Source organism: Miscanthus floridulus, chromosome 1 (genome assembly GCF_019320115.1).
Source record: "Miscanthus floridulus cultivar M001 chromosome 1, ASM1932011v1, whole genome shotgun sequence".
Classification (NCBI taxonomy): domain Eukaryota; kingdom Viridiplantae; phylum Streptophyta; class Magnoliopsida; order Poales; family Poaceae; genus Miscanthus; species Miscanthus floridulus.
Window position 1 is genome coordinate 74,404,654 of NC_089580.1, and position 14,908 is coordinate 74,419,561.

Below are 14,908 nucleotides of genomic sequence, written 5' to 3' on the forward strand. Positions count from 1 at the left end.
TATATATATATATTATGCCACCACGGTGAATATTCTTGTGGGTTTTTACACACCGTAAAAATATTCACATGGGGCTTAGGATTTTTATATGAATTTTTTTCTCATGCAATGTAAATGCATAAAAGTAAATATGCTAAAGTAAAAATAATTCATGCAATGCGAAACAGTAAATATAGATAACTACCAATTTTTACCTCTCGGCGAGGGTTCCGTATTTTAAGTCCTCCGAACAGGACTTGAAGAGTCCTTCATTCTTTAGATGCATCAGTCGGTCCCGGAGATGGAGACCTTGATTGTTGCACCTCTTGTGGTGGTGACTCTGATGATGATGCCACCTTTTCCTTCCACACATGTTTGGTCTGCGGACTTGATTTTGGCATAGTCAACTGATCCTTCATAGCTTCTACTTCCTCTTCATTCTTTGGGAGTTGATTCCTCTAGCGTTGGGATGATCGGTGTCTCCTCTTGGAGTGGGTCTTCTTCGTCTGTTCATAAGTTGTATAACTATTAAAATAACATCGTACCTTTTGTCCAAGAAATTGGAAGTGAATTTGTCCCAATCCTATGTAGATGATCGCGTTTGTAGTGTTGACAAATGGTCTACCAAGGATGATAGGTACGTCTTCTTCTTCTCCCATGTTAAGAATCATGAAGTCAGCAGGGACATAGTAATCTTGTATTTTTATCATGATGTCTTTTGCTATTCCCTTCGAAAATCAAATTGACTGGTCCGCCATCTGCAGTTGCATATATATAGGGAACAAAGGTTCATCACCAAACAAATAGTCATATGTTACCTTAGACATTATGTTGACACCCAATCCGATGTCGCATAAGGTGTTGTGGAAGATTCTTTGTCCTATTGTGCACTCGATCATCAGTACGCTAGGGTCTTCCTTCTTGGTAAGGAATGGTGAAGCGAGGAGGTGGTTGTACCCTGGTCAGAGTGTGTTGATCATCTTGATTGATTCTTCTCTTGGCTGCCTGGCCTTATTCTTCCTTCTTTGGTTATTTCTCTTCTTGGTCACTGTTGTCTCTTCGGGCAGGTATGCCTTTTGTGGGTGACTAGGAGAGTGATGTATATAATTCTAGAAAGTAAACTTCTCCTTTCTATCCTTTATTGTGAAACAGATGTTGGCACTGTCCACATAGATGATAATTTTGCAGTGCTTAGGAAAGGTCAGCCCAAGATAATGGGTGCCATTACATCTCCACCTATTTCAAAAAACACAAAGTCTACAGGTACATCTGACTGTCCAACTCATACACAGATGTCTTCATGAATTCCCTTGGGTAGCAGAGAGACTGATCTGCAAGCTACAAATGCATGTTTGTGTATAACAGAGTATCTCCATTGATTTTATCATAAATTACCTTTGGCATAATGTTCACACTTGCTCCAAAGTCACAAACAACTTCTTGGAATATGTGAGGTCCAATGGCTATGGGGATGACAAGTCTTCCTGGATCATCTATCTTGACAGGCATGGAATAATCCTCCCATCCTCTGCTAGAAGGTTCTATGTAGTATCCTGCAGCATTATGAATATCGACAAGATTTGTAGTTTTGAGATCTTTTGGTTGCCCTAGAATGTTACCTTTGTCGATCGAAGGAACAGCAGCCGCTAGCTGTGCTATTTGTGATTCTATCATTTTATTCAAGCTATGCTGGTTTTTAATAGCTGAGGAGAAACTATCCATTCTATTATTTATATTTTCTAAGATTTTGTCATTGGAAGCTAGTTTCCTAGATAAGCCCTCCATAAATTTAGCTTGCCCAGAAACTAAATCTCTCAAAGATGGTTGGTTATTAAAATTATTGTAATTATTACCTTGATAGTTACCTTGGTAATTATCTTGGTAGTTTGGCCTCTGTTGCCTATTCCAGCCTTGATTCTATTGAGGACAATAGTTGTTGTTGTTGATGAAGTTCACATCCTCTTGGGTTTTGGGATAGTTGTTCCCTAAATGTCCAGTGTTTCCACATTCTTCACAAGTCATGTGGGAATCATGAATGTGCATGACTTCTTACTTCTCGTTGGCTCAGTCTTCAAGTTTCTTCATGAGTAGATCCATCTTGGCAGACAGTATGTCTACCTCCTTGAGTTGATGCATACCTCCACCTCTCTTGTAGGTTTGAAGACGTTCTTCATTCCAACCTTGGTGGAGGCCATCTTCTTCATGAGAGCTGTTGCACCTGGGATTGTGAGTGATAAGAAAGCACCTCTAGCGGCAGCATCCATATTCTCATGGGTGTTGTTAGTCAACCCATGGTAGAAAGTCTACATGAGTAGCCAATTCTCCATCCCATGATAAGGACATTCTAAAATGTAATCTTGGAAGCGTTCCCATGCCTTTGGGGCAGATTCATCATGTTGTTGTTGGAAGCTTGAGATTCTACCACGCAGAGCATTGGTCTTGCCTGTGGGAAAGAACTTTGCTAGGAAGGCAGTGGAGCAGTTTCCCATGTAGTATTTTTATCTTTGTTGGTGTAGAACCAATGCTTCGCCTTCCCCAAAAGTGAAAATGGGAAGAGGTGAAGTAATATGGCGTCTCTAGTAACTCCTTTGATGGTGAAAGTGCTGCAAATCTCTAGGAAGTGTTGGAGATGAGCACTTGCATCTTCATGTGCCTTTCCGCAAAACTGGCTAGCTTGCACCATGTTGATGAGAGTTGGCTTGAGCTCAAAAGTATTGTCTCTAATGTTAATCACCGGTCCAGTATGGATGTTGGTCGTAGTTGGAGCAGAGAATTCATGGAGAGTCTTGTTAGCCATGGCTTTGAAAACTAGTGTTAAGCTACACCTTATCTGGCTGTCTTCCGATTCTAAAGCTAAAACTTTCTTGAGTTTAGCCTTAGTCCTCCTGAGTAGTGCTTCTGGATTTTCAATGTAGTTTGTCAGAAGGTCAAAACCAGTCATATATTACCCTGTATAAGATATAAAAGTAGATAGAACAAGGGTAAGCCTATTTGAGCAGAGGTATATGGTTTTCTCGATCACATCAATAAGTAAAAGTTTATCAATATTCCTTTTGATTGCCTCGCTACCTTCCTTGGCAACGATGCCAAAAATGCTTGTTGGTATTTATTAACATGTCACTTGTTTAAGTAGCCACCTAATGTTTGTTGACATTTCTTAACATCACTTTTGCTAAGTTGTCATCCCTAGCTATGATGCCAGAAATGCTTGTTGGCACTATCTAGCGTCACTTCTAGAATGACACTAAGAAGTATTTTAAGTATTTTATTATGACTAGAAAGAATGCAAATATGTATATGAAGGGATCTGCAAGCGCACAGATAATTTACCATTGTAACATTTCACCTAGGAGTATTGTAGGTATCGTCATTTATATTTTAACCACAGGGAAGGCCTGGCGGTTTGAATATATTGATAACTTATACATATGATGGACAGATAAGCCATAACCAAGCTTCCACTCATAATAGGGGTAAGTCACAAGGTATATGATAAATATATGATAAATGATCATTAGTAATTAATAATTGAACACTGTACTACTTTCTATGGCATTAGCATTACTAAGTAGATACAATAGATAAATAATTCCTAAGTCATTCTAAATTACAAGTCAAAGCATACTATGATTAGTGCAATTACACTTAATAATCATGGCTAAGATCACCTCCATATCTACACATAAGGGATATTACTAAGGAAGATCAAGAACAGAACATGACTTCCTTCATAACTAGATCCTACCTGACCTATATTTAGGGAGTGGACTACAAAGGACTCAATGAGAGTGTCACACTCGCGATCTACCACATGGCCTAGAAAATAAGGTGCATCCATAGGTAAACAACATATAAGCACCACGCTTACACAATGTCGACCACTCACCCCATGTACTTTAGAGCGAGCGCTATACGAACTTATGCTTGAACATAAAAGACAATCTAGCTATGCTAAGCATATAATAAAAGTAGACGATGAACATGATAACTAGGAACATGAATAATATGAAGAACAATGTTGAATCAATTGTAGCAAACATATGAATAATGAAAGATACAAGAGAGGATACAAGGGTTATACCAAGCCACGCTCTTAACAAGATTAGAAATCCAAGCGAAGCTTGCCTCCCTCCAGATCTAACCTAGCTAGCTATGCCCTTGAATATTGTGGAGCTCTGAGGTTCTTCTCTTCTGATTAGGGTTTCTAGAGGAGATAATGATCAGGGTTATCAATGATGCCTGGGGGTGGCAGGGGCTGGAATATATAAGGGGAACCATCAATCCTAAGCCCTCGGATCAAACTGACTTAAAGCAACAGCATAGATGCAATCCTTAAGGCAGTGGAGAACCAACGTAGCGAAGGGATGCTGACTAGTGGGCCCATATGGCCAACCGGCTTGTAGGTGGGCAAGGCCACCCCACCTGGCAGACACCTCCTCTCTACTTCGGTGGTTTGCCTTCTGGTGCCTTCTAGAGTCTTTTGGAGTTGTTTTTGTCACGGATAATTCGATTAATTCTAACATTTAGGTCCACTTTGATAGTCTTCTAGATAAACCCTGCTAGAAACACAGATTCACCAAAACTTGTGGAATTTGTTAGTTTAAACCCCTAAACCTATGTTGGTGATCATATTCATGCATTTATTCAAGTTATATTGATGGTTTATGATGGGTGTTAACTACCGTCAACAAACTCCAATCCATCTTCACTGTCATGGCATGAGTTGCTCACACAAGTGTACCTGTGGACTAATCACCTGTGTATCTCATATTTAAATGCATTAGTCCACCTATGTTGTCACTCAATTACCAAAACCAAACTAGGACGTTTCATCTCCCCTGTATCCTAGCCTTATCACTCAATCACAGAACAAGCAAGCAGATACAACTAAGCAGAGATATTCAACCATGCATCACCGATATCACAAATTCCCCAACATGGTTCATAACTAGCATATTAAGGTTCAATAAAGTTTATGGCCAATCCACCATGGCCAAAGTAGCAAACTATTACCTCAATGGGCGACCACATAGGCAACCGAGTATCAAGTGTATCTTAACCAAGTATCACGCCCGATGTGGCTAGGCAGCAACCAAAAGACCAACGCAAAGTATCTGACACAGCCATCGCAAGACGATCATCACTTCTATGGAGGCGGCAGTGGGAATGGCGGCTGCTGATGTGCGTTGTACGGTGGTGGGGGCATCTGCTAGAATGCCGAAGGGTAGAAGGCTAACTGAGGCAAGTTTGAAGGCACTCCTACAGTAAGAATGCAACCATGAGTTCAGGTTTGCTAAGTTGGAATGGACAAGGTTATAAGTAGAAATTTAATGGGAATCAAGTATATACCAGACGGGGTAGTGCTTGATGCAGCATGACCCTGGGGGTGCTGCACATGAGGAGGCATTGGAGCGGTACCTGCAAGTGAATATAGGTGTAAATTGATCGGTTATTAGGATAAAGTGCAGCAACTAAGAATATAGAAAACTTGGAATTTAAAATAAGGTTAGAAATACCTGGAGTCACTAGCTGGTAGAGGCGGTAGAAGTGAGTAGTGAAGTCATTATGGGATTGCTTAAACTGCGTCAAGTTCTGGATATGAGCCACTAAGTCATTGCAGACTCCCTACACCTCTTCCTTGGTGGCAAGCAACTCCATCCTCGCAGCCAAGTTTTGCATCAAGGTCTACACCAGGTTAATGAAGCACTACTACAATAAGTCCTACTGGTGCTCAAACCTCCTATCAAATTCTCTTTCCTATGGTGCCACCATCATCTGGAGTTGAAAAGCCCTCAAAGTATGGATCAAAGTAACCAACCGGAGGCGTCCATATACCTTGGCCGATAGCACCAGCACCCCTCCTACGGGCAACAACGCCTCCCTGAGCTAAAGACTGGCCTCTCTTTATAGCTTGAGAAGAAGATGAGCCACTCGTGAAGAAAGCTTTGTCATAATTGTGTGGGCGAAAGGACCTATGCACCACCTCCTTATTGCCCTGGAAAGATGCCTTTGACCTTATCAGCGCCATGATGTAGGGCTGATATGCTAAGGCATTCTTCACCAAATGCTTGCATAACACAATCTCCTCAATTATGAAGTCAACCCAATTCACTCTCACGCCATCCAAGATGGACCTAATGGCCACATAGTACTTCATGTGGATCTCATTAGCGTTGCCACCCTTGGGCAGCACTGTACAGCGTAGCAAGCTATTCAGCATGCTCGGCTCCATCTTCAGTCCCTTGCTATGAAGGTACTCAAAGTCGCCCGAATAAAACCAAGTAGCTTCTTTCTCCACCCTGGGAAGCGCATTCATCTACTCCCCGGCCTTCATGAAGTTGTTGTTGAGATAGCAAACCGTAGCAAACTCCTTGAAAGAGGCCTTGTACTTCCCCTTTCTAGTCATCCACTTGATCATCTCCTTCGCCATGTTCACCTCCAAAGTGGGGTAGAACTATTAGACCATAGCTTCATTCTAGTTGTGTTGCATAGTCATCATCTTCCTAAGTCATGTATCCTCAATCTAAGTCAGCAGAATGTGAAGACGCTCAAACCTCATCATAAAATCCCAATCAACCCACTTCTGATTCTGGCACATCTTGGCAAGCTAAAACATACCCTAGAAAAGGTCATATTGGTTCTAGTTATGAAAGAAGGAATTTGGAGAAGACCTCCTCTGACTAAACTGCTTGATGCCACAAATCTTGTGAAACTTCCTAAAATTATCCCTCCTCTAATCCACCCTTCTATCTGGTGGGCCGGACACATCAATAGGAAACACCCTTGTCTGTGGATTGTACTCCATGTCATCATCATTTGACTCCACATCCCCCTCACCCACCTCCTCATCCCCATCCTCTCCATCACCTTCTTCATCATCATCTCCCTCCTCATCATCCTCTTCCTCCCCACCATCATCAGATTGTTGCTCCTGTTCACCCTCCTCCTCTTCCTCATCATCATCCTCCTCCTCATCACTATCATCTTCTGAAGCTGGCGATGAAGGATCTCACCTCACATTGCTAGCCCACATGGACCTTGGCTTGTATGGGGGCTTCCTCTTGCTCCTACTCTCCTCCTCCATCTTGTAGTCATGGTCTGCCAGATCATCACCATCGGTGACCCGACGACCGCTGCGACTAGAATCCCTCCTTGGCTTCTTCTTTTCCTGGCCACCACCCCGAAGACACAACATAGCACGCCAGCAACCAAAGAACAAGCAATGATCAGTGAATTAGTTGACATAATTGAAAGAAAAATGAAGTACTAGAGTGAATGCAATTATGGACATAAGAATGATATGACAATATGGTCTATAGCATGTACAGTGGTTATGAGAAGCACATGAGAAACATCTACAAGGTTGGATGACATTTGGAATGAGTTAGAACTAAATCAGTACTGAATAGGCACTGACGGAGCATCCGCCAGAGTTTGTGGACCATTCGACGAATTATAGACACACATAATTAATTCAACCTGAGCGTAGTCAATCAATACTGGAATGTCCCGTCAGTACATCAGAACCTTCCGTTAGTCAACTGAATCTACACAGAGAACAATTCCAAGCTACATACTATACAGCGGACCATCCATGAAATTTCATGGACTGGCTACCAAATCAACAAACAACAGTCAAATACTGGAAACTTTACCAAGTCATTTGAGAGCTTGCGGAACATTCCGCCACAATGACAGACCATCCGTCAGATGTTCGACAGTGAAGAACAGTGAACAGTAACCGCCCTAGTTCCAATCTTCAAAATCTCGTGATTCAACCAATGCTAGTGCATTAAAACTTATACAAAGGTACACCTAAGTGTACTAGACAAGATTCCTAAGATGGATTTGAAGAAACCCTAGTCATTGAATAGATCAAGCAAACCCTAGCTTTTAACCATGGAGAATAACCCAAAAGGAAAAGGAAAAGAAAAAGATGCTTACTCGGCGCCCCACATCTTGTAGAAGCACGTGGATGGGCACGTGACCACATGAATCGATGGAGAAACATCCAAGGGCCGACGTCATGGTGTGGTCATTGGCATGGGCGCAAGTACGTGGGGGACTGGCAGGTGGAAGAAAAGAAAAGGACTTGTCTAGGCGTTGTTGGGCCTTCCATAGCTCGACATTTACTAGATAGTCTGCCACGAGCGGTAGAGCACCTGCCAAGTTGGTGGGCCTAGCGGTTACAGAGAATAGAATCCAATGTTGTACCAGATAGTCCGCCAATATAGTTGGATCATCCGTCAAAATTTAGAAAAGTCAGCAACTATCTCAGTCAGAACTAGTTCGAGCAAAAGGGAAGTGGAAAGGTTTTGGAAAAGATCCTGAGTATGCCACAGATGACTACTTCGCAAGCTCAAGGATGAGCTTGATTTCAAGTAGGGGAGGTTTTGTAATGACCCAAGTTCATTGCAATGTAGGCTATCATTTTTGGACACCATCGAAGCAACTTAACAAGCTCAAGCAAGAGATCCTAGCACCAGATCGAAAGAATGGAAACCCTTTTTGGTCAAAAACCTATGTCATTCTCTGGTCAACCAAAGTTTGAATAAGCAAATGTCGTCGGTGGCTATCTTATAAGAATCTGGCCATGAACTCTTTATCTCCTCTAAAGCAAGGCAAGACAAGTGTGAACTTAGAGAACACCCCTGAGGTTGAACACTCTAAACTTTGGATCATTTGTGCAAGGACAGAGAACACTAGACAGTCCAAAGGACTTATCGGACCATCCGATAAGATGGTAGAGACAGCAGGTTGAGTGGAAAGTGAGCTATTGTCCATTATGGGACATGGACCACATGTCAGCACAAAATGTATACTTATGACAACAGCCGGGCCTTAGGTCCACTCACTCCCCTCTCATTCCCTTCACTCACTCTCTCTCTAGAATGGAGAACAAGAAAGAGGAAAAGATGAACTAGAGTGAGAAAGTAAAGAAGAAGAAGATGAAGAAGAAAACCAAGTTTGCAAAGGGCAGCAAGATCAGCTCTAGATCAAGGCCTTGAGCTCCATCAATCTTTCATCCCATGGTTAGCTCAAGAACTCTCTTTTCTCATTGTTTTGAGATCAATCCTCAAACCCTAATCCAAGTTTATCCCTTTGCATGGATGGATCATGAAGGTTAGTTGGAGCCTATCATCTCAAGGGCAAGAATCAAGTATGTTGCAACTCAATCATCTCAAGAGTTATCCCAAAGATATTCTCTTATTTGGATTTCTTGGATATAATGTATAGGATGATGGAGTCTCTTTCTAGCTTGGAAACAAGGATGTCAAGAGTTGGATCTATAATCTTGGTGACAAGGAACTCACCACAATCCCATGCTAAGTTGCCATGCCCAATCTTAAGTTCCAAATCTTTTTGGGTTCTTGTTTAGTAAGCCTAAAGGATCACTAGTTGCACTTGCAAGATCAAGTCAAAACCCTAAGTATCCTAAGCCTAGCAAGCTACCCAGGTCATATAGGAATATCTTGCACATGCACAGAAGCCTAAACCCAGCATCTAAGCTTGAATCCCTAAGCCTTCCCCCAAGAACTCAAGAGCATAGGTTCTGTCTCCCATATAGCGGAGAGTCCTCCAAATAGTGTCGAAGCGTCCACCAACCCTTAAACCCAGTCACCAGAACCTTATAATCCTTTCGGTATGGTTCAACAGAATGTCTGCGGCTTGCATCAGAGTGTCCATTGAATTATATCACTACTACACTCACACCTTTCACAGCCACATCGTAACCCCCATCATAGCTGCATTTTGGCCTCGGTAGTAAGCTATTGGCAGTGATGGTCATAGCCCTCACTGTCGCTATTTGAGACCATCTGTGGTGTACACTCACACTGCCATATTGGCTTATGATCTATCCATGATAAGGTCCTTACTTCCATCGCCTTGGACCATGAACTGGCTGTGTGGGTATACACTAACACCGCCGCATGGCTTATAATCTGTCCATGATCAGATCCTTATTCTGTCGCATTGGAGTGCGACCCACCTGTGTCGAGGCGAACATCACCGTTGCTTCAGCATATGAACCATCTAGTCATAGGGCATGGTCACCGTCGCGTTGTAGTATGATCCACCCGTGTTGATCCTTTAGTCGGTGTCAGGTTACTAAATGATTTGGTGGTGATACATTATTGACCCCTGCCGCATCAAACGAATAGCAGCGGTGATGGCATTCAGTTTTCACAATGTATTTACTAATTCCGCTGGACCTTAATAACTTACTGAACACACACCATACAGATTTAATCATTACACATCATTCATCATGTCCACAATGAAGAGTACTTGTTATAATAACAATGCTCGACACTAACATAACAATTGTGTCAACTGATGAATTAACACAAGTGGTACATAGATAGCATAATAAAGGTTCTGCTCCCTATAGACTTACGTAACTAAAATGAGGTAGATGTGCTCCACTCCTTCATATTGGCACTCCTTGATCAGCTTGGTAGCTAATGCAACATGTAACCCCTCTTCTTCCTCCCATAGTCATTGTAGGAAAACTGTTCAAAAGCACTAACACTCCAAAACCTGCACAATGCAAAGCTTTACTGCTCTAAACAAAATTGGACTATATATAGAGACTCAAAACAACTCCCTACCCGAACGAAGACATGTCCTAACAACAAAATACAGCATATGCACCTTCACTGCTCTGCTAATGACTCCATGAACAAGGGAACATAAGGCAGATAGTTCATTCAAATAAACACTCTAGGTACTTCTAGGATAGCGGACGACCTGGGCAGGGAGGACATGAACTTTTCTATGGCTCATGTCATATGCCATCAGTGTTCTATCCTCCCCAATAAGGAAAAACAAATTCCATTCTAGGTGAACAGCAATCACTATGTAGTCTGCATTGGCAGCCTCCGAACTGAGTCGAATATTGTTCAGACCAACTAACAACAGCGTGTTCACCGTATGCTTCAATGTCCATTTACTAGTACCATAGTCTTCAAGGATCCAGATTGAAAGGTCTGACCTATTGAAAATATTAGCAATACATAGACACAGTTGACCTTGATCTCCATGGATGGACATTGTAGGACCTGGTGGCCTAAGAATTTTCCTCCATGTCTTTCCCTCCATATCAACAGCAACTATCTAGGACACCTCCAGCATGTGCATAAAACCATTAAGAAACACAGTTCCTAAAAATTTGCATACTAGAATATCCTCTCCCCATTTAGATTTGGATGAGTAGATGCTGACAACTACCACCCTAGACGACCTTAACAAGAGTTCTACCACATGGAAGTGCGAGGAGATTGTGGGATCGAACCCCAAGCGAGTTGAACCATAACAAAGGTTGCTATGTGGCAGTACCACTAATTTGCTAGTCACCGGATTGCAGACAACATAGCAAAGCCCAACTCACCAGCAGAGGAAGAGGCCTCTGTAGCAATCTAAGATGACTAAATCCTCAATGGGGAAGGACGAGAAGGAAAAGGAGGGGTATTCACCGGTGAAGCTGGCGAATTGATGTTTGCCTTTCCAGTTGCCATACATGAATCTAGCGACAAACTGGGGCAGCTCCTTATGGTACTTTGATTCAGAGATGAGGCAGTACTAGGAGCGACACACACACTTGCAGCTGCACAAGGTGCGAGCAGTGAGGTGGTAGAGGATAAGGACTAAGACTTCATCTGTCAGGATGTCTACTTTGTTCCTCTTGTTGGTGGCCTCCTCCATCTTGACTAGGATGTGGTGGAGCGGAGCCAGCAATGGAAGCAGTGGCGCTATTGCTTGAATCAGAGTAGGAGCACCTAGGGGGATGTGCTTGTGAGCTCCTTAATGATCAGATGGAAGCTTGATTCATACTCAGATGAGATAAGAGGGGAATAAAAAGCCAAGAAAGTAACATGGATAAGGGAAGTGTGAGAAAGCATTACCCTTGCCTTTGGATCTTGTGGTAGTGAGCTCGAGCGGCCATGGCAGTGATGAGTACCAGCCTGGTCACCAGTGGATCTGTACGGGCATGCCGATGAGGCGTACTAGCGTGGAGCACTACCATGTCGGCGATGAGTGCCGGCTTGCACGCCGATGAGTAGGTGAGGAATAGAAGCACTTGATGAGGAGACGATCTGGTTGGCTGGGTGGGTTGTGGTCTTTGTAAGCTAACTACAAAGTAGGACTTATGGGAACAGATAGTTCTGCCAAAATTTCTAAAAACGCACGGGGGTCTCGCGCTGGCCTGCAAATTTTGATGATATTGGCGGTGAAGGCTACTGACGGTGGTGATTAGGTATTAAACTAGATGGTACGTAGCACCTAACAATGGGTGTGTCATATGGAAATGGAATATTGGAAAGGAATAAAATATTATGAACATTAGTTTTGCAGGTTACAACAAGAAGATGTTAGCTCCTAAAGGCGAATAGCAGAGGTGATACAATTTTTTCAACGACGCTTATATCCGACGGTGACAGAATAAAGGTACATATCTCTATAATAACAATGGACACAATAACAAAGCCATAGCATCTCAGTGAGGAAACTGCATTCAAAATCAACAAAAGACACTCTTTTTTGATTAACTCTATTACACTTTTCATTCACCAGGCATACAATAACAAGGATCTATCAGCAACTATAGTATGATGACAAAAACTTTAGCTCTAGTCTTCAGCAATATTTTAGTAGTACTTTTTAGCGAATGAACAGTGTTTTTCTCTCACAACAAATTAGCATAAGCCAAATTTCAGCAATGAGCGTAGGTTTATCCCTGCACTTAGCGATGGACATCTCATGAAGCATAGAACCCGAACGAAGCCGTAACTAAACCTTCACCGTGCCTCCGAATCTTCACCACGAGTAGGGACAACACCTAGAAGAAGCCTATGGAAGAACCACCTCACGAAACTCCCTCTAACATCCTAGAGGATGAGGAGCCCCATGAGGAGCCTTGCACATGCCATCTTCTTCATCATCGGGGAGGAACGCATGGCACGGCGTCGAGAGATCCCAGGTCGAGATCTATGGGCTCAAAAGGTTTCTTAGCAACAGCAAGGCACCCTCTGCCCTCTAGGATTTCCTATAGATATTCTGACCTAGAAGTCTCCCACACACCGACCATCAATGAGCCTAGCCGCCGTGTCACCGGTGACCCAGACCACCGATGATGGTATTGTTCTTCCCCATTTGTTCTTGGAACTTCCTCTAACACCCAAGATGAATGGACACTAGCAGGCCGCTATAGAACTTGATCTTAAAAGCCTTCTCCCAGCAACAGCAGAGCCACCGAAGTATGCCATGAACCATGGTGGACGAAAGGAGTTGCCGCTCTCTCACTCAGTCTAATGCTAAGGGATTTGGAGGGAGGGTAGGAAAGGGGAGGGGCGAGAGACTCAGTGCACCTAGACCCAGCTTAAATTGGCCAACCATGAAGATTCAGCTAGACTCAATGCAGTTAAGATGCGTGATCTAGGGAGCACACATCAGGGAAGACGAGGTATATGATGGTTCCCGGCGTAACAAGTGGTGGGGACAGTGTTAGAAGTTGGGACATTCAACACTCACCTTAAAGATGCACCTAGACTCAGTGCAGTTAAGATGTGTGATCTAGGGAGCATGCATCAGGGAAGACGAGGTATATGATGGTTCCCAGCGTAACAAGTGCTAGGGACGGTGTTGGAAGTTGGGACAACATTCAACACTCATGCATGCTTCCCTGAGTTTTGGGCTTCCTGTGCATCTTACTACCTCCATCCCAAAAAAAGACTTATTATGAAAATATATTATGTCATTAATCTATTGATATTTGTTTTGGATTATAAATGTTAGTATTTTCTGTGTAATTTAGGTCAAAGTTCAAATCCCTTGACTTCTTGGGAAACAAGAATTGCATTCTTTTTCGGACAAAGGGAGTAACAAATTTTGGTGTGAACACATGCCCCCCAATCTCACACGTAACTCGATGAACCCACTATAGAGCTCCCCTAGGGCTATAAATTTGGACACAAGGCACAATAGAAGGAATACTACTTGTGTTTAGTTGTTGTGCTATGACACGTACCTTTTCTTCTTAGTTTTCTTCTCCTAGTCTTCTTCTAAACAATGGCTCACAGCAAGTGTTCAAGGAAGGAAACTCTAGAAGCCACAGATCCACCTCCACGCCTTCATGTCCCTCTTCGTCGCCAAGGGTGAAAGGGAATGATTTCTTAACTCTATGGCTGCCTTGCATTAATCCTTGCTGGGTACATTGGACAACTCCGATGAAGGTTGGACAACAATCGATTGTGCATGCTATCGAAGCACATCTTGCTGGGTCCATGGTATCTTCATCTTCATCTTCATCCTCCGAGTCAGGTTAGGATATCCAAAATCTTATCCGTGAAAGGAGGGAGGCTAGAAACTTGTATTCTAAAGCCACACTTGAGATAGGTCGGCTCAAGCAACGTCTTGATGCCATAAAAACAGCCCTCTCTGCATCTGAAGAAGAGATCGATGTTGCTCAGATGAGGGTTGATGAAGCTCATGCTAGGGCAGCAGGTAAAATTTCTTTGAAGAGTCTTTGCTTTTATATTCATGACTTTATCTGGTAACCCTTCATTTTCATTAGATCTTGAGGAACAACTGGCTGCTTCTCGTCACGAGATTGAGGAGGCTCATCACTGGGAGATCGACCTAGAGAATTGCCACGAGACCCTCCAACATGCAACATTTGGCGTAGTTAAAGCAGTCAATGCCAGGGGTGTTTCTCTTGAAGATCACCTGTAGGGTATCCTAGTTCATGCCAGAGAAGTGGCAACTCATGGGGTCCGCTATGGTGCCGGTGCCGCTCTGGCTGCAGTGCAACTGTGTTTAGGGCATGAGCTACGTCACCTAGAACCTAGTTTTTCGAACACTGATTAGGTGGAAGATTAAGAGCACCTGATTGGAGACTTCACTGATGCCGCCAAGGCTATCGCAGTTA

At 43.1% G+C, this 14,908-nt stretch overlaps 1 protein-coding gene and 1 non-coding gene across 2 annotated transcripts; one reads left to right on the top strand and one right to left on the bottom strand.

The window, feature by feature from the left end:
• Positions 1-2,304: 2,304 nt before the first annotated feature.
• Positions 2,305-2,411, top strand: LOC136511894 (small nucleolar RNA R71). The gene has a single exon (XR_010772899.1). It is a non-coding gene; the product is annotated as a small nucleolar RNA R71 (small nucleolar RNA).
• A 4,301-nt stretch (positions 2,412-6,712) lies between these two features.
• Positions 6,713-7,174, bottom strand: LOC136458770 (DNA polymerase II subunit B4-like). The gene is made up of 2 exons (XM_066458702.1): positions 7,051-7,174; positions 6,713-6,972 (listed from the first exon to the last, which is right to left on the bottom strand). Exons 1-2 carry the CDS (start codon positions 7,172-7,174, stop codon positions 6,713-6,715), a joined length of 384 nt encoding a protein of 127 aa, XP_066314799.1.
• Positions 7,175-14,908: the final 7,734 nt, after the last annotated feature.

What these genes read in the sequence shown, in the direction of transcription:
- LOC136458770 (XM_066458702.1), bottom strand. Translation starts at nt 7,174, where the DNA reads ATGTTGTGTCTTCGGGGTGGTGGCCAGGAAAAGAAGAAGCCAAGGAGG. An exon ending in CTACAAGATGGAGGAGGAGA is followed by an intron (nt 6,973 to 7,050) that starts GTAGGAGCAAGA and finishes CTTCATCGCCAG; the next exon opens with CTTCAGAAGATGATAGTGAT.